This window comes from Tenrec ecaudatus, chromosome 8 (assembly GCF_050624435.1).
Source record: "Tenrec ecaudatus isolate mTenEca1 chromosome 8, mTenEca1.hap1, whole genome shotgun sequence".
Classification (NCBI taxonomy): Eukaryota; Metazoa; Chordata; class Mammalia; order Afrosoricida; family Tenrecidae; genus Tenrec; species Tenrec ecaudatus.
This window is the reverse complement of record NC_134537.1, coordinates 61,961,973-61,979,757: the sequence shown is the minus strand read 5'-3', so window position 1 is coordinate 61,979,757 and position 17,785 is coordinate 61,961,973. Positions and strand designations below refer to the sequence as shown.

General features: G+C 36.8%; 1 protein-coding gene across 1 annotated transcript in view; it reads left to right on the top strand.

Moving 5' to 3' along the window:
* RYR2 (ryanodine receptor 2) overlaps window positions 1–17,785 on the top strand; it is an 819,632-nt gene that overhangs the window by 319,666 nt on the left and 482,181 nt on the right. The window contains exons 9-10 of the mRNA XM_075556394.1: window positions 4,171–4,270; window positions 5,191–5,287. Coding sequence (XP_075412509.1) covers window positions 4,171–4,270; window positions 5,191–5,287 — 197 coding nt within the window. The remainder of the gene's footprint in view (window positions 1–4,170; window positions 4,271–5,190; window positions 5,288–17,785) is intronic.

The window sequence follows — 17,785 nt, the reverse complement described above, 5'->3', positions numbered from 1 at the left end:
TTTATTCTGCTATAAATGCCCTTTTCCTGCTAGCTCTTTCCTCTATTTCCTTTGACTTTCCTCTTATCCACTATCATGCTCAGCCTTCATTTGGGTTTCAGTAATTCCTCTCAGTTACATTACCCTTGATCATGCCTTACCAGACATCCTACACCCTCCTCACTACCAATTTGGATCACTTGTGGCTCCCTTTTCTCTGGGTTTGTGAACACCACTACCTTCCCCCCCCCCCCCACCTCCCCCTCTCCCATGTCCGTCCACCACCCCCCAGGAACTGTCAGTTCTGTTGTTTTCTCCTCCAGTTTATTCATCTATCCTATCTTATTTAGACAGACTTGCGGAGATAATAACATACACAAAAACAAGACAGTGCAAAACCAAGCAACAGTACAACAAAACAGCCACAACAAACCAATGACAAAAACCCAAACAAAACACAACAAGAAAGAAAATCTTGTAGTTAGTTCAAGGACTGTTTGTTGGCCTTTAGGAGTGCTTTACAGTCCAGTCTGTTGGAGCACCACGCCCTGTCCCCAAAGCCCACCTTCAGCATTCCCTGGGGACCTTACTGCTCCATTCCCTTGCTGTTCTGTTGCAAGTGTTTTGACTCAGTGTGGCACGATCAGATTGGGTGCAATTCTCACAGTGTGTCTCTGGTGCTGTCCCCTGTAGGGCTATGGGTCAGTGAGGGGCGTCATGTCTCATAGTTGGGCTGGCCATGTGGTTCTCTCTGTGCACTGGCTGCTCTAATTGGGAACACCATCCTCAAGGCCTGGTGGGCCAGGATGTGCTCCACTCTCTCCTCCTCCCCTTTCATCTGGTCCCGTGCACTCCGATTAGATATGTCCCTCTCCCAGAGCTACAGATTCAATGCAGTCCGTTGAAATAAATTTTTCTGAGGTGAGGTGCAGGTGTCCACATAGTATTTGGGATTGGGGACAGCCCCCTCCATTATCTTTTAACTCCATTATGCATGAACCTTTTGAAGCTTGCTTATAAATTGACTAAATAAAGTGAGCAATATTACCCTACGACATCCCGTTTTTCTGTTCTCTTCAGACAACCACTTCTTGACTCATATACAGGTTTGTGCTAAGCACAATTAAGTCACAGTGTTAACTGTAATTTGTTATGATACACATAGTTAAATACCTTCCAAAGTCGCTAAAATACAAATAAACATTTTTTTCTGATATTCTCTTCTTTTGGCCAAGATCCATTTGACACCAGTAGGTATATCCATTTTTCTATAGCTTCTTATGAATCCAGCTTATATAATAGTCATCAAACCACAGGCTAATAAATGTCCTCCACAATTCAGATACTAGATATTTAAATTTCCTCATTAAAAGTAGAAATTTAAAATATAACACAATAGCTCATGCCACTGAGAGTCAAAATATGAGTATCCAATGACAACCAAGAAACTATTATCCACACAACCAAAAACCTTGAGTAATAAACTACTCCTATGCTCCCTAATGTTTAAAACATAAAGAATGTTCACCTGCTTATTTTTTGTCACATATCCTCATCATGTTTGTAAAACCCTTTTCCAAGCCAGATGACTTCCTAGGTTTTTTAGCCTGCCATTCTTATCATAACGTTCCTGAGTCTGAGGCCTCCTACTTATATGCAGGTCTACTACAGTGTGCAGTAGTGATCTCAGTTGTTCCCCCTGACTTTCCATTCTGTAAAGATCTATTTTACCTAAATCCTTTACTAAATCTACTAGGAAGTAGCGAGGATATTAGAAGCAAGGATGGCAAGATTCTCTCTCATATATTTGAACTTATTATCAGGAGAGTCTGTTACCTAAATTCGGATATCACACTTGTTAAAGTAGTACATCAGGGAAAAGATGAAGACCCTGGATCATAGAGGTTGCCATCATTGCTGCCATGATGGGTTCAAACATCCCATGAGGATGGCACAGGACTAGACAGTGTTTCACTCTGTTGTATATGGTACATAAAAGATTTCTCTTAAAAACAAGACTAAAGACATTTTGGTCCCTGAGATATGTTCACAAAATTTTTATTAGTAACTTTTCTACTCAGTGGATATAAAATATTACCAGTTGCCCCTTCAATTCACCTAAAATTTGCTCTACCTTCTTATCTTCAACCCCATCTGCGTTTTCACATCATATTTTCCACAATGTCAGCCTTGTTTCTATGAAGCATGATCTCAACCTAGGTCCCTTTGTTGACAAAACTTGTTCCTCCAGTATGGTGAATTATTTTGTTATTCACTGTCTTAGCTATCTGTTGCTATATAACAGACATAGAACAGTTGGATGGATATGACTGCTCACTGAGCTTTGGGCAACCCACCTCATCTCTTTGACCAAATCGACCATTGGCACCAGACTCTCGAGTCAGTTTGATTACACAATACAATGAAGTGTTATAGAATTCCCATTTTTCTCAAGGTTATATATTGTTTATTATCATCCATAGTTGAATGCACTTATATAGTCAATGAAACACCAGTAGACATCTTTCTGGTATTCTCTCCTTTGAGACAAGATCCAGCTGACGTCAGAAATGATATCCCTTGTTCTACTGCTTTGTCTGAATCTCATATGAACTTCTGGCACTTCCTTGTGAAGGTACTCTTGCAACCATTGTTGGATGATATTAAGCAAAAATTGACTTGTGAGCCTTATCGGTGATAATTGTACTATAGTTTGAGCAGACTGTTGGGTCACCTTTCTTTGGCATGGGCACAAATATGCATCATATTTAAATATCCAGTCAGTGGATATCCACTCAGTGGTCCAGTCAGTGGACCAAGTAACTATCTTCCAGTTTTTCTGGCATAGATGAGTAAGTCCTTCCATTGCTTCTTCAGCTTTAAGAAACATTTTAGTTAGTATCCCGTCAATTCCTGGAGCCTCATTTGTGGCCAATACACTCAGAGCAGTTCGAACGTCTTCCTTCTTCATCATTGGTCCTTGATCATGAAGGCTACCTCCTGAAATGTTGGACTGTTAACTAGTTTTTTGACACAGTGACTGTTTATTCTTTCCATCTTCTCTTGATCCTTTCTGCATAATTCAATATTTTCCCATAGAACCTTTCAACAAAATCAAAAGGAATGACATATGACAAACTGACAGACAAGTGGTGGTAATTAATTATCAATGATCAGGGAAGAGGAAAGAAGAATAAATATATTCGAATTGTGGTGTTGACAAAGAATATTGAAAAGAGTGGACTTCCACAAGAATGAACAGATCTGTATTGTGGGAAGTATAGCGAGAATATTCCTTAGAAGCAAGGATAATACAAAAACAAGTTCCTTTAAGTTTTGTTCAAGATTGGTCTCAAGTTAGTAGAGGTTAGAAATGTCCCAAAATATTACTCTACTACTTCACAACCCCTGATGTCAATTGACACTCATCGCCTCAGTATTGTTCCTCATGTTTCAGAGTTCTGTAATTCGCTTCTGGTCAATATCAAATTGAAAGTTCAGGTGTCCATCTGAAGGATACTTCTCTTTACAAGGCTGCAGTAGCTGGTAAATCAGGTCAGGCGATAGGTCAAAACTCAGCCCCAAGGTCCAGAAGTCAGGCAGAGGAAGACAGGTGAAGGCTCAAAAGCAGGAGAGAGAACTTTACCAAAGTTACTTAGCACCAATACAGTGATTCAAAGTAGCAGAAAGCGAAAGCATCCTTAGCTGGAAACAGATGCATTCTGGGACCCTGTTAAGATGGCTACCTTAGTCCATGGTCTTGTGATGTCAAAAGTGTAGGTAGAGGACACACTGATTGCTTCTGTGCATCTTAGTTGTCTAGTGTGAGTCAGTTCCATGATCCAATGCTCCTGCTTCATTAAGGGTGCAGCTGGTGGTTTGTCTATGAAGGAAATTGCTGACACGTCAAGTTCATTCTTGCTTTAATATAGATTTCAAAGATAAACTCGCCCAGTCCCCTTCATTATTTTCTGAACACAGGTTTAAGTTAGTTACTGAGAATGCAACAGGGATATATTTCAAATGGAACTACATACTCTTTTTTCACTGGTGTCTTGATATTTGAAAGGCAATATTGAAGTCTGTTTTTTAGCCCATGTCCAGCTGTGATGCTACATTTGGGTGGGCAGACACTTATGTATTAGGGTTTACCAGAGACTGAAGTGGCACCTTCTTTTACCTCTTACATAGCATTTGTCCTACGGCAACAGCAGCTTGCATGTGGATGCTGCCTTCCAGCAAACTCTCTGGAGTGTGGCCCCAATCAGCTCAGGAAGTGAAGCTGCCCAAGGTAAAACGACCACTCGAATTGGAGGATGATTCCTTGATGAAAAGTTGTCAAACAGGTTTAGAATTTTGATAATGAGCTAGTTAAGTAAGGCTGGTTTTCATCAAAATGTTCTGTGACGTACACACATGATAACTAAAATTCCATTTAAATTTTTTAATAAAGTGACTTGTATTAAGATTTGTCTTACTTAATTTTTATGATATTCTAGATTTTAGGGTATTCTGTATGTTTTGGGTTCACTTCTAGGCATTGTTTTTGGCAAAATTTTGGGTGGAGGTCATTTCACAGACTAATGCCAATATTTCTTATTCTGTGGTCTTTGCCTTAGTGATGCAGCACAACAAATTTTATACAGTGGAGTATCAGGAAAATATTTACATTTGTTCTGATTTTTCTAATTTAAATCAATTGGATTATGTAAATTAATACTCATGCTGACACTATTGATGTAGAGTTGAACTGTGTACCATTGAGCTTTCATTGGATGATTTTTCAGTAGCTGATTGCCAGGTCTTCTGAGATACCTAAGGATCAACTCAAATCTCCAAACTTTCAGTTTGCAGTTAGCATGTAAACCATTTGCACCACCAAGGGACTCCTTATTTTGTAAAAATTTCCACTAAATTATAAAAATGCATGGTATCCTATTTGAATCTACCAGTTATAACATAAGTATATTAAAATTGGAGCCTATACATAATTATATTTCTAATGAGGGGGTTATGTCAGTTGAGGTTCTGAAATCTAATGGGAACATCATGGGCTGTGGGATTCGGATGCTGTATTTGGAACCTTCTAATTCTGTGAACTTGGCAAGTGACTTAAACTTTCCTAGATTACTCTATGTCTGTCTATGAAAAGAAAAAATGAGACCAGAGGGCCGACAGCTATGATAATAAACGACTTCTGCTTCCTCCAAGGGTATCTGATTGGTGGTGATGTTCTACGGCTCCTGCATGGACATATGGATGAATGCCTCACAGTTCCTGCAGGGGACCATGGAGAAGAGCAGCGAAGGTAGGCACTCAAGACCAAGGCATTACACCTGTGTGTTTAAATCTTGATGTGATTGTAAAAATTATAGCTATCTCTGTTCAGGCGATGAGTATAATAGAAAATAGGCCATACATGTCCTTCAGTGAAGTAGTTTATTTACTTACTTAAAAGTTCTCCCTCAATATCATGTGCTCAAGTGGGAAGAGAGTGCTTTGAAAATGATGATGGCAGTATAGGTGCAAATGTGCTTGACACACTGGAGGAATGTATGGTTTGTGAGAAGAGATGTACGAGCCCCCAATAAAAGTATGAAAAAAACACCCAGACAAGAGTACTGGGATATTAAGGTAATCATTCAGAAGACTACTATAATTTGCAACAGCTTTGCATGCATTAATTTTTTGGCTATAAAATAATTTTCTATAAAACAATGAATATAATTTTGAAAATGTCTGCAGATGTTATTTACAACAAAGGTTATTACTCATATAGTATTCAAATATCTACTAAGTAATACTGTTGTTGGTAGATGCCATTGAGTTGGTTCTAATCCACAGCCACCTTCTGTACAGAAGAACAAAACATTGCCTAATCCTGCACCTTTCTCAGAGTTGTTCTTATGTTTGAGCCAATTTTTGTAGTTAGTGTGTCTGTTAGTCTGGGTAGACTAGAGAAGCAAACCCATGGACACACATATGTGTATAAGAAAGAGATTTATATACAAGAGCAATTGAATATTGAGAAAACATTCTAGCCCAGTCCAGATCAAGTCCATAAGTCCAATATTAGCCCATATGTCCAATATCAATCTATAAAGTCTTCTTCAGAATCACAAAACACATGAAATAATGCCAAATGTAGAAGATCACAGGTCAGTGGGTAGAAAGTCTTTGGATCCAGTGGCACTGGAACATCTCAGTGCTGGCAGGGGTCTCTGCATGGCTTCTCCAGCACCCATGGCTGTATCGGGTTGGGTCCATGTGTCTTGTCAGCTGCTATGTCTCCCAGAGTGTGAGCAGAGAGTCTCCTACCTCTCAGGAGGAAATAATGGAATTCCCAGAATTCTCAGGAAAAGGCCATGCTCACACAGAGGCCTCATTGGCTATGATCTGATTGACAGGCTAGACTCCACCCCTACACGCTTAATCTTTAAATTGACAATTATATAACTAGCACAGTGTGGCAATCCATCTTGTCAAGGGTCATCCTCTTTTTCACTGTTCCTCTGTTTAACCAAACATGATGTCCATTTCCAGGCACTGACCTCTCCCGATAATATGTCCAAAGTCCATATGATGAGAGTTTTGTCATCCTTGCTTCTAAGGAGCTTTCTGATTGTACTTCTTGTAAGAGAGATAGGTTTGTACTTTTGGCAGTCCAAAGCACTTTCTGTATTCTTTAAAACACACCATAATTTAAATCCATCAAATATTTTCTTTCAGTTACATTTCTGTTTTCAAATGAAAGTACATATTCTTAAGTGAAATGATTGACCCAGATTTCTTATTTTAAGCTCATTGGAAATTACTAAGACTTCCTACCTCACCTGACATGAAATTATTTCTGTGTAAATTTAACCTGAGTATATATCACATCAATATGTCAGAGCTCTTTCTAAAACAGTACATTTTGATGACTTAAAAAATACTACAAAATTATTTGATTACCGTATATACTTGAATATAAGCCGACCCGAGTATAAGCCGAGGTACCTAAGTATTACCTGGGAAACCAGAAAAACTGATTGACTCGAGTATAAGCCTAGGGTGGAAAATGCTGAAGCTATTGGTGAGTTTCAATAATCAAAACAAATGAAAATAAAATTACTAAATTGAGACATCAGTGGGCAAATGTATTTAAATATTTATTTTAAATAAAAACATCAATCAAAGGACAAGTCATTTAACACTAGTAAACCAGCACAGTAAGTGGAAAATAGGATTCAACAAAAACAATAAGGTATCAACAATGATACCTTAAGAGTACTATTCCCTGAGCTCAATCAGCAACTAAGCTAAAATGTAAAGAGTTAAAAGCCTTCAAAACTGGATTCCTCATCATCATCTGTATCCCAATGCAGAGCTTCAGCTGGTGTGAGGTCATCATAGATGCTGTCCTCACTGAGATCGCCGTCATCACCTTCACTGATGTCATTTTCATATAAAGCACACTGCCATCCATAGCATTACTAATACTGTGTTTCTGGAAGGCACGTCACACCATGTCTTCTGGAATGTCTTCCCATACATCTCTATGTCAGACTTAATGAGATTTCCTCCTTTTGTTAGTCGGGCTTGACCAGATGGTATCCATTCATGACACTGACCCGTGTATAAGCCGAACCCCAGTTTTTCAACACAATAAATGTGCTTATACACAAGTATGTACAGTATAGGTAATCTTTTCTTTTGATTCATAACTCTTTGCTCTCATTATGAGTTTGCTATACTCATTCATTTTATCTTGTCATTAAAGTTATATAATAAATCAGATTTCTTAGTATGCATGAATAAGGAAGTAGTATAAATGAATTGAGGGGATAGGAAGGGGTGATGGTGTCTTCGTAAAATTTTAAGAATATTTTATAAATGCTGTGTTCCTAAGTGAATTTCTTAACCTGTGCATACCTGGTCTCATTGATGATTAGTAGATAAATATACACATGTACACACAATAAAATATATTATGTATATACTATATAGATTATGTAGTATATTTATAATACTGTTATGTGTATGTATATACACACATGTATACATATATATTTATACATACATACAATACATTGCACATATAATTTACTTATATAATATTGTATGTGTGCACATACATACAATATATTAGATAATATTGTTTATATAATGTTATATATTACATATATATTTGTTATAAGTTATTACTTATCATACTTTCTATATTATATATTACTTATATAACATATTATATATGACATATAACATACAACAATATTATGATAGATAATATTGTTAGTGGCTCTCAAGTCAGTTGCAACTCATGGCTGTGTAGAATAGAACTACTCTGCAGGGCCTCATATAAGCTATCTTTCAGAAGCGCATCACTAGAGATGTCTTCTGAGATCTCTAGGTGGGTTTGAACCCAACTTTCTGACTAGCAGGAGAGCACTTAACAATTTGTATCATCCAGGGAACTTTAGTCAATATATAACAAAGCTGATTTTAAAAACGTTCTCACATTTCATTTTGTTATTTCTTCAACCACTTACTGATTCTAAAGAAATTCCACCAGTCTCCTTGTTACCGTTTAGCAATCTGATTTGGTCTAGAGCCATATTTTCCAGGTAGGATTAGGCTTGAATGGTGGACTTTTGAAATTTCAGACTTAAGACAAGGATAGAAATAGCTATAGAGATTTGAACCCCTGGATTTCCGTAAAAATGAAGACATAAGTAAGACATAATTAAGGTGTTTGATTCAGCTGATGTAAGGTGATTTGGAGAAAATAAAAAGCCAACATTAAGAAAAGTAAATCTAATGAATTTCTCAGTTAAAATTTAACATACTTGTTCACATTTGGTTTATTAACTAGATCTAAATCTAATCAAGTTAAATCTAGACAAATAGACTAATTCAAGGGAAGAAACGGAAAGGAAAATTATCTTTTTAAAATTTCCAACTGCTTTTGTTGTATTTTGTCTGGGGTGAAAGTAAAAGTGACAACATAAATTTTGTTAGTTTTCTGTTCTAGTCATATCTTTATCTATCTATCATATATCTAATTCATCTATCTAATGTTTATATGATTCCTTTACTGTAGATTGAAACAGAATATTGTTGTTTTCAATCCATGCTCAATCATTTGCATTTTATACTCATCTATCCTTATAAAGCGTATCTATTTTCCCTTTGCAGTTACTTACTTAGGGTTATTGTAGTGAACTCAATCCCTGAATAAATATGTAATGTTTCTTTACGTGCTTTTTAGGCGTTTTCTTTTTAATTTTCCTAGTCCTTTTAAGTGACTTTCATCAGCGTGCTTTAGCCCCTGTCCATGACTCGGCAGCTCTGTCAAAGACTGTTAGGCACTGACATGGAAATATGGATTTTATACTGTGAGAATGTAAAAATTGAAACACATATTTTCACGCTGACATAATTTTTTTACCTATGCTTACTTCACTCTAAGTATAGGGGAGTGAAATTTTCCTCTAATTATTATTGAGCAGTTTTTATGTTTAGTGAGTGTTTTATGTGTATTTACTAGAGAAACAAATCCAGAGACATGCATATGAGGGTTGGAGGTACAGGGAATCCAGGGTGGATGATACCTTCAGGACCAAGGGTGTGAGGGACGATGCTGGGAGAGCGGAGGGTGAGTGGGTTGGAAAGGGGGAACTGATTACAAGTATCCACATGTGACCTCTTCCCTGGGAGAGGGACAGCAGAGAAGGGGGGAAGGGAGACTCCGGATAGGGCAAGATATGACAAAATAACGATGTATAAATTACCAAGGGCATATGAGGGAGGGGGGAATGGGGAGGGAGGGGGGAAAAAAAAGAGGACCTGATGCAAGGGGCTTAAGTGGAGAGCAAATGCCTTGAGAATGATTGGGGCAGGGAATGTATGAATGTGCTTTATACAATTGATGTATGTATATGTATGGATTGTGGTAAGAGTTGTTTGAGTCCCTAATAAAATGTAAAAGAAGAAAAGAGAAAAAAATGATTAGGGCAAAGACTGTACAGATGTGCTTTATACAATTGATGTATGTATATGTATGAACTGTGAAAAGAATTGTATGATCCCCAATAAATTGTTAAAATAAATAAATTTAAAAAAAGAAAAAAAAAGAAATAGCTTTATCCCAAGAAGTAATTATATAACAAGAAAACACCCGAGCACAGTCTAACTCAAGTCCATTAGACTGATAATAGTCATTATGTCTGCCTTCAGACTATGCAGCCAGTTGTAGTGATGCAGAGTGCAGAAGATCACGAGCCAGTATTTACCCAGTCACGTGGATCTGTGGTCATGGAAACATGGTGGGGCTCCAGCTGATCTTAGGGTGATCAGCAAGCAGGAAGGTGAAGGCAGAGAGAGGTGAGAGAGATCATTCTTCAGAGAGCTATCTATTTCAGTCACACCTTCAAGGGAGGTCACTAGACTGATCTGATTGACAGGCTAATCTCCATTCATATCTTTTTACAGGTGTCATGTTAGCACAAAAAAACTGTCCCATTAAAGGGGTTTTAGGATTATCGAAGAACAGATATGTCTCGGGAACTTTGGGATGTTGGGTGTAAAGAACAAGACTCAGATTCCCCCTGACTATTAAAATAGAAGTAGTGTAGTCAAGAAGAAATATATGTAAAACTGGGAGAAACTCTTCACTAAGAAAAATAGGATAGGGGAATTGCAGAAAACATGCCTGACAATTTTTCTAATAGATGACGATTAGTTAAGGTAGGGATATTTTTGAGTTTTGGTTTGATTTTTAATGACAATTTGTCATTCTGCTTTAAGCAAAACAGACCAAACAGTTGCTGTTGAGTTGACGCAGAGGAAAACTTCAGAGGGCTCTCTTTCTTTCTTTTTCTCTTATTTGTTTTCAGACGTGAACTTTTTTTCTTTAGGTCAGAGGGAGGCATGGTTTTCCAGGCGAGCATTGCTTCTTATCCCCGTGTATGTGTGTGTGTGTAGCATAGTTTATCTGTCTTCCCTTGATGAGCACACAGCCTTCCATCTTTGGGTTATTGTGATGCACATAGCTATCTATGTATCTGTTTGTGTTGCAGGGTTTTTTTTTTCTCTCTAAGAAATTTGCCAAGCAGAAGGATCCCTGTATGGTATGGTATTTCTGTTTGCTACAGTGGTTGCACCATTTTACATTTTCATCAGGTTCTATTCTCGCCACTCACTAAAACAAGAATATATTTTGTTTTCTTTTGAACTTTGTTTTTAATACTCTGATAAGATATCTCTGTTGTTTTGATTTTCATCTCTCTAATGATTATCATGATGTTCATATGATGTTGACTAATTGAAGTCTTCTTGGGTGAAGAGTCCGTTAATATCCTCTGCCCATTCTTAACATTGAATTGTCTGTTTCTTGTTGAGTTGTTGAAACTTTCTATACACTTTAGAGATCAGTCCTTGCCTGATATATCATTGCAAAAATGTTTTACCAGGTTGTGGGTATGTTGTTATTAAATCTTGTACACAAGTGCCTAATTTTTTGGAGGTCTCAGTCATCTGAATTGTCTTCTGTTGTTTATGCATTATTTATTATGTTTGATCATGTATTTATGTGTTATATTAGGGCCCCTAGGTTTGTTCACATTTTTATAGTTCTACGTTTTACAATTAAGTCTTTGATCCATCCTGAATTCATTTTTTTGTATATGGTGTGAATTATGAGTCCTGTTTCATTTTTTTCTACTAATGGATATACAGTTTAACAGTACTATTTGTTTAAGAAACTACCTAGTCCCCATTTAATGAGTATCAAAGATCAGCTGGCCATAAGAAATGGATTTACTTCTGACTCTCAGTTTGGTTAAAGCAGTATATACATAGGACAATGTACCACTTTCAGGCTATTTTGATTGTAGTGGGTTTGGAGACTAGGAAGTATGAGGTCTCCTAATTTGTTCTTCTGTAGTCGTGCTTTGTTTATCCAGGGTAACATTCCTTTCCCTATAAAGTTTGTGATTAGTGTTTCCATTTTTTCAAAGAATGATGTTGGAATCTGGACAGGGATTGAATTGTGTCTGTAGTATTGACATTTTCACAATATTATGCCTTTTTATCCTGAGGATGGTATACAATCCCATTCATACAGATCTCTTTTGGTTTCTTAAAGCGTGTTTGTAGCTTTCTTTGTGTAAGTCTCTAGTTTTCTAGTTAACTTTGTATCTCTAGTTATATTCATTCCTAAATATTTCATTTTTAGAATGACTGTTGTACTTGTTCTTTTATTTTCAGAATTCTTGGTTAGAGTAAATAACTATGACTGATTTCTGTACTTGATTTTGTTCTTGCCACTTTGGAAAATCTTTCAAGTAGTTCTACTAATTTTCATGCTGAGTTCTATATTTTCTATCATCTTCAAATAGAAATAGCTTCATGTCTTTTGGGGAACCATTTTTATTTATCATTCTTGTTTGTTTTTTTTTTGTTTTGGATAAAATTTCCAGCAAAATACTGATTAAATGACACCAGCAACAACAACAAAATCCAAACTCACTACTATTGAGTCCATCCTGATTCATAGTGACCCGATAGAACAGAATAGAACTGCCCCTATGGGTTCCAAAATTATAACTGTTTATGGGAGGAGAAAGCCTGGTCTTTCTCCCACAGAGAAGCTAGTAGTTTGAACTGCTGACCTTATGGATCACAGTCCAATGCGATCTATTATACAGCCAAATACGGAATAAGCATCATAACAATGGGCATCCTTTCTGGTTCCTGTTCACATGGAGATTGCTTTCATTCGCTCTCCTTAGAGACTCACCGTGGTCACTGGTGTTGTATACATGCACTCCATTGTGTTGAGAAATTTCCCTTCTCATCCTTATTTGTTAAGCATTTTTATTAGGAATGGCTGTGGTGTTTTATCTCTGTGGTGTCTTAACTCTTCTCTGTTGTGTGATATGATCATTTGATTCTTATCCTTTCTTTTGTTTGTGTGGTTGTTTATATTTATTATTTTTCTATTGTTGGATCATCCTTGCACACCTGGTATGAATTCTACTTGTTTATAATGTATTGTTTATTTTATATGTTTATAGATTCTATTGGCCAGATTTTGTTTAGATTGTTTGTATCTATGTCAGTGAGTACTATTAGTCTTTGCTTTCCGTTTCCGTGTTGTCTTTGCCAGTTTTTTATATTAAGGATATGCTTGTTTCATAAAATGAACTTCAGAATATATGATCCTTTTATTATTCTGGCATAATTGGTGTCAGCTTTTTTCTGAATGTTTCATAGAATTTACCAGTGAAGTTCTGTGAGACTGGACCAATAACCCTCATAAACATAAACAACATAAAATTCTCAACAAGATTTTAGTCAATGCATTAAAACTTCACACCCTCAAATCCACTGCCATTGAGTTAATTTTGGCTCACAGCACACCTTTATATAGGGCTTTTGAGAATATAAATCTTTCTAGAAACAGCTTCATTGTTCTCTTTTTTTTGAGTGGCTGGTGGTTTTGAATCTCTGACCTTGTAATTAGCACTGCAACACTTCCCCAACAGTGCCACCAGGGTATATAATGCCAGTTGAATTGAATTTGGTTCAGGACAGGTGTAATATTATTAGTAGGATTGCCTTTAAATTTCCCACACAAAGTGCACTTATTCCATACTGCCATCTCTTATCTTTTTTGGTGTGCATGCTTATCACTTCTGTTCTGTTTTTTAGCCCTTTTACATAGCCGCCTATAGGTGGAGATCTGCTTAATTGTGTTTCTTGCGAAACACAATTTGTGAAAGGAACAAATCAAAAAAGAAGCCGTGTATTTTGGACCAGTGTAAGACATGATAAAATAATAATAATTTATAAATTATCAAGTGTTCATGAGGGAGGGAGGATGGGATAAATGAGGAGCTCATACCAAGGGCTCAAGGAGAAAGAAAATGTTTTTGAGAATGATGATGGCAACAAATGTACAAATGTGCTTGACATAATGCATGTATGCATTGAGTGTGATAAGAATTGTATGAACCCCAAATAAATTGACTTAAAAATAAATAAATAAAAATATTTCTTAACTTAAAAAATGAAAAGAAAAAAGGTTTCATGGCTGTGACCATTTGGAAGCATATTTCTAGACCTATCTTGAAAGATGTCTCTGAGTGTCTTTGAACCTCCAACCTGTGGCTAGTAGTCAAGTGTCAAACTGTTTTCTACTCAGAGAACTGTGTGTTAATTGATGTTGTGTGCTGTAAAGTCTATTCTGATTTATAGTGGCCTTAAATAATAGAATAGAGCTTCCTCATCTACAGGGCTTTTCTCCCTGAAAGTCACTGGTGGGTTCAATCCGCTGGCTTTTTGTGAGTTACTGAGTGCTTAACTACTGTGCCACCAGAGGTATTTGTGGGTTAATGCGGGTGATTAGACCAGCTATTCTGCATCGAGTTGCATCTGAAATGAGACGTGGGGATGAAAAGAAAAGAAAGAGACATGTACAAAGCATGGGATTGGGAGGACAGCAGTCTGATGGACTGAAGTACTGAGTACATTCAAAGCTTGGTTTTCATACTCTCCTTACAAGGGAATGGTTACAAAACAAACACCAAAGAACTTAAAAAACATTCCTAAACTCTTATCTATGCAAATATTATTTAACTAGTCACACTTTCTTAACATTTGAATAATAAAAGCACTATGTTCTAAGACAAGCACTTGGATATGCAAGATTCAAAAGAATCTTAAAGAGGTCCTAAATAACTGAGTTATCTATCAATGTTTTTAGCTGTGAGGTCATTAATAACAGTTATTTTGCAATGCTTTTGTCTGCAAAGACACAGAGGCATAGGGGACTAATTGGTCACCCATCAATAAACACTCTGATCAGCTGAGGTCTCCTAGAGGTTAATTAGCGTGGTAATGTTTCCTCCCTGTGTCTCCCTAATCTTCTCCCCCATACAAATGGAGTGCACTTCTTATGCTCCTTGGAATTGGGTTCCACATGTTTTCTACAAGGCACTTCTCTTGCTACCATTTAGTCCTAAAGACTGAATTCAAGGAGGCTGTTGGGCCCATTGTCTTAGATGTAGGAGAGAGGGAAAAGGGAGGCAAAAAAGGAGGAAAGAAGAAAGAATTCTCTTTTCATATGCTTAAAAGACATTCACAACCAGAACTAGATAGTGCCTAGTTGCCACTAACACCTACTCAACAACACAACAGATGTGCCCAGAAAATGAGAGAAAATGTATAAAAACCTTAAGTTTTAAAAAAGGGGGGCCAAATTAAGAATCCTTTATAACTGTCACCCAGATATGCCCTTTAAATTTGGAATGTAGCCAATCCTTTGGGTCAACCTTTGGCCAATTTCAGATACGCACATAAAATAAACTATGTCACTCTTAAGTACAATCTCCTTTAAGCAACCGTCTGTAGATAGCCTAATGCTCAACATTTTCCCCAAAGAAAAGACGAGAGATTAATTGTATGTGCGTGGGAAGTGGGGAAGCAGGGAAGCTTGATTAGTAGACAAATAACAGAAATTATGAGAGTGCTGACATCTGAAAAGTGTAACCAATTTTAATGACTAACGTGTACGTTGTTGGTAGGTGCTATTGAGTTAGTTCCCACTCAAAGGGACCATACGCGTAGCAGAAGGACGCATTGCTGGTCCTGGGCCATCCTCATAACTGCTATGTGGGAGCCCATTATGACAGCCACTATTTCAACCCAACTTAATGAGGGTCTTCATCTTTTGGGGGGACCCTCTGCTTAAATAGTTAAATGAGAGCCTGAGTTACTTTGTAAACTTGAAACAAACATGCAGTTCCACAATTAGAAAATGTACAGTAAAAAATTAAAAAGACATGTAGATGTAGACCATGGACAATAATAGACAGTGTTGACAACCTCGGTCCCTTTCAAAGCAGCAGTTGAAAGACCAAAAAATAAAAATGAACAGGGAGAACTTTACTTTGGTTGTTCAGACAAGGAACATCCTTGGGCTAGAGATTCTAAGGAAAGCTCTTGGAAAAAAAAGAGGTTTCCAGGTTTATGCATGTACAATGGAAGTAAAATTGAGTGAATTTTGAATAATCAACAGGTTTTACATCAAGTAATGAATATGCACTAGGACAGGGTTATGAGTCTTGACAGAATGTGGCCTATCAAATCTCTCATTTTCAAAAATCTTCCAATTTGATGTGATGAGATTGTTACAGAAACTTTTGGTTCCTTTACCAAAGCACTTTTGGCAAAAGACACACAGAAACATTTCACTGAAGAGGACATAGGAAGAGTAAATAGCACAGTGAAAGATGCTCATCATTGTTAGTTATTACAGAAATACAAATTAAGAATAGATAAAATTCAGAGTGACAACAGCAAATATTCGTGATGATGCAGAAAAAGGATATCATGCTTGCAGGTTGTGGTAATGTAAAATGCTACAGACACTCTGAAAAATAGTTTGCTGGGAAAAAAGAAAAGAAAAAACACAATTAAACATGCAAGTCCCTATGGTCCAATAATTACACTCCTGAACATTTATTCCAGAGAAATGAAACATGTTCACACAAAGACCTGAATATTGATATTTCCTGGAAAACTGCTCTGTTTGTAATGGCAGTAACAGGAATCTGTCCAGATGCCATTCAACAACTGGTTTGTCAGGAAACTATGGTAGGACCACTGCATGGAATATTACTCAGAACTAAAAGGAATGAAATATGGATACACGCAACATTAAACAAAACTGCAGGTCCATTATGCTAAGTGAATGATGTAAATTTTTAAATGTTATATTCTGTTATAATTGCAGTTATATAACATTTTTGAAATGATACAGTTTTATAAATAGATGATGAATTATGGCTGCCAGAGGTTCGGAAAATTGTCAGGGAAGATAGGCAAGTAAATCGTATAGTTATAAAAGGTAGTACAATGAATGCTTGTGTAGAGATTGTTTAGTATTTCCACTATGATGATAGATACATGAACCTTTACAAATAATAAATAAGGATATATGCACATAAAAATGAGAAGAGTCTAAGTTGATAGATCTAATAAGACTGCTGGTATATTATATAAATATGTGTATGTTGGTTACAAAACTACTATAGTTTGGTATAATATTAGTATTAAGGGAAACTTATAGAGGATAAAGGATATATCTGTGTTATTTCTTATAACCAATTTATCTAGATTATGTACAACCAGAGTGCTTCTTAGAGGCAAGGCTTCATCTTACATACTTTGGACAGGTTGGACGTGTTTGCAGGAGAGGCCAGTCCCTACAAAAGGACAGCATGTTTGGTAAAGTACAGGAGTGGTCAAAAGGAGGAAGGCACCCCAGGAGATGAGTTAACACTGCAATAATGGGCTCAACGTAGGGAAAATTGTGAGGATGGCCCTGGAACAGTCATTGTTTTGTTCAATTGTACATAAGATAGCTGTGGGTCAGAATGGACTCAATGGCACCTAACAACAACAACAAAAGTAATATGCTGTACAAAATTATGGTAGATGAGGTTAAATGAAAATAACCCTGAGGAAAGATAAAAAGTATTTCTTAAGATAGATAAAAAATATTACTAAAACAAAGTTGTTTGATGATAATAGACAGCAAACAAGGAAGTCAAAATATTTGAAGCCAATCAATTGACTTTGAGTTAATAAAAACCAAGATTTCTGTGAGAAAGCCTTAAGAAGGATAGGGTCTGTCTCAAAGCCAGAGAATCTCATTATGGCTTTCAGGAAGTAAACTGCTGTGTTGTGAAAGTACATAGGATGGAGCCATGTGTCAAGGGCTAAGAATAGTCCCCACCTGTTGGGAAGAAAATGAAGG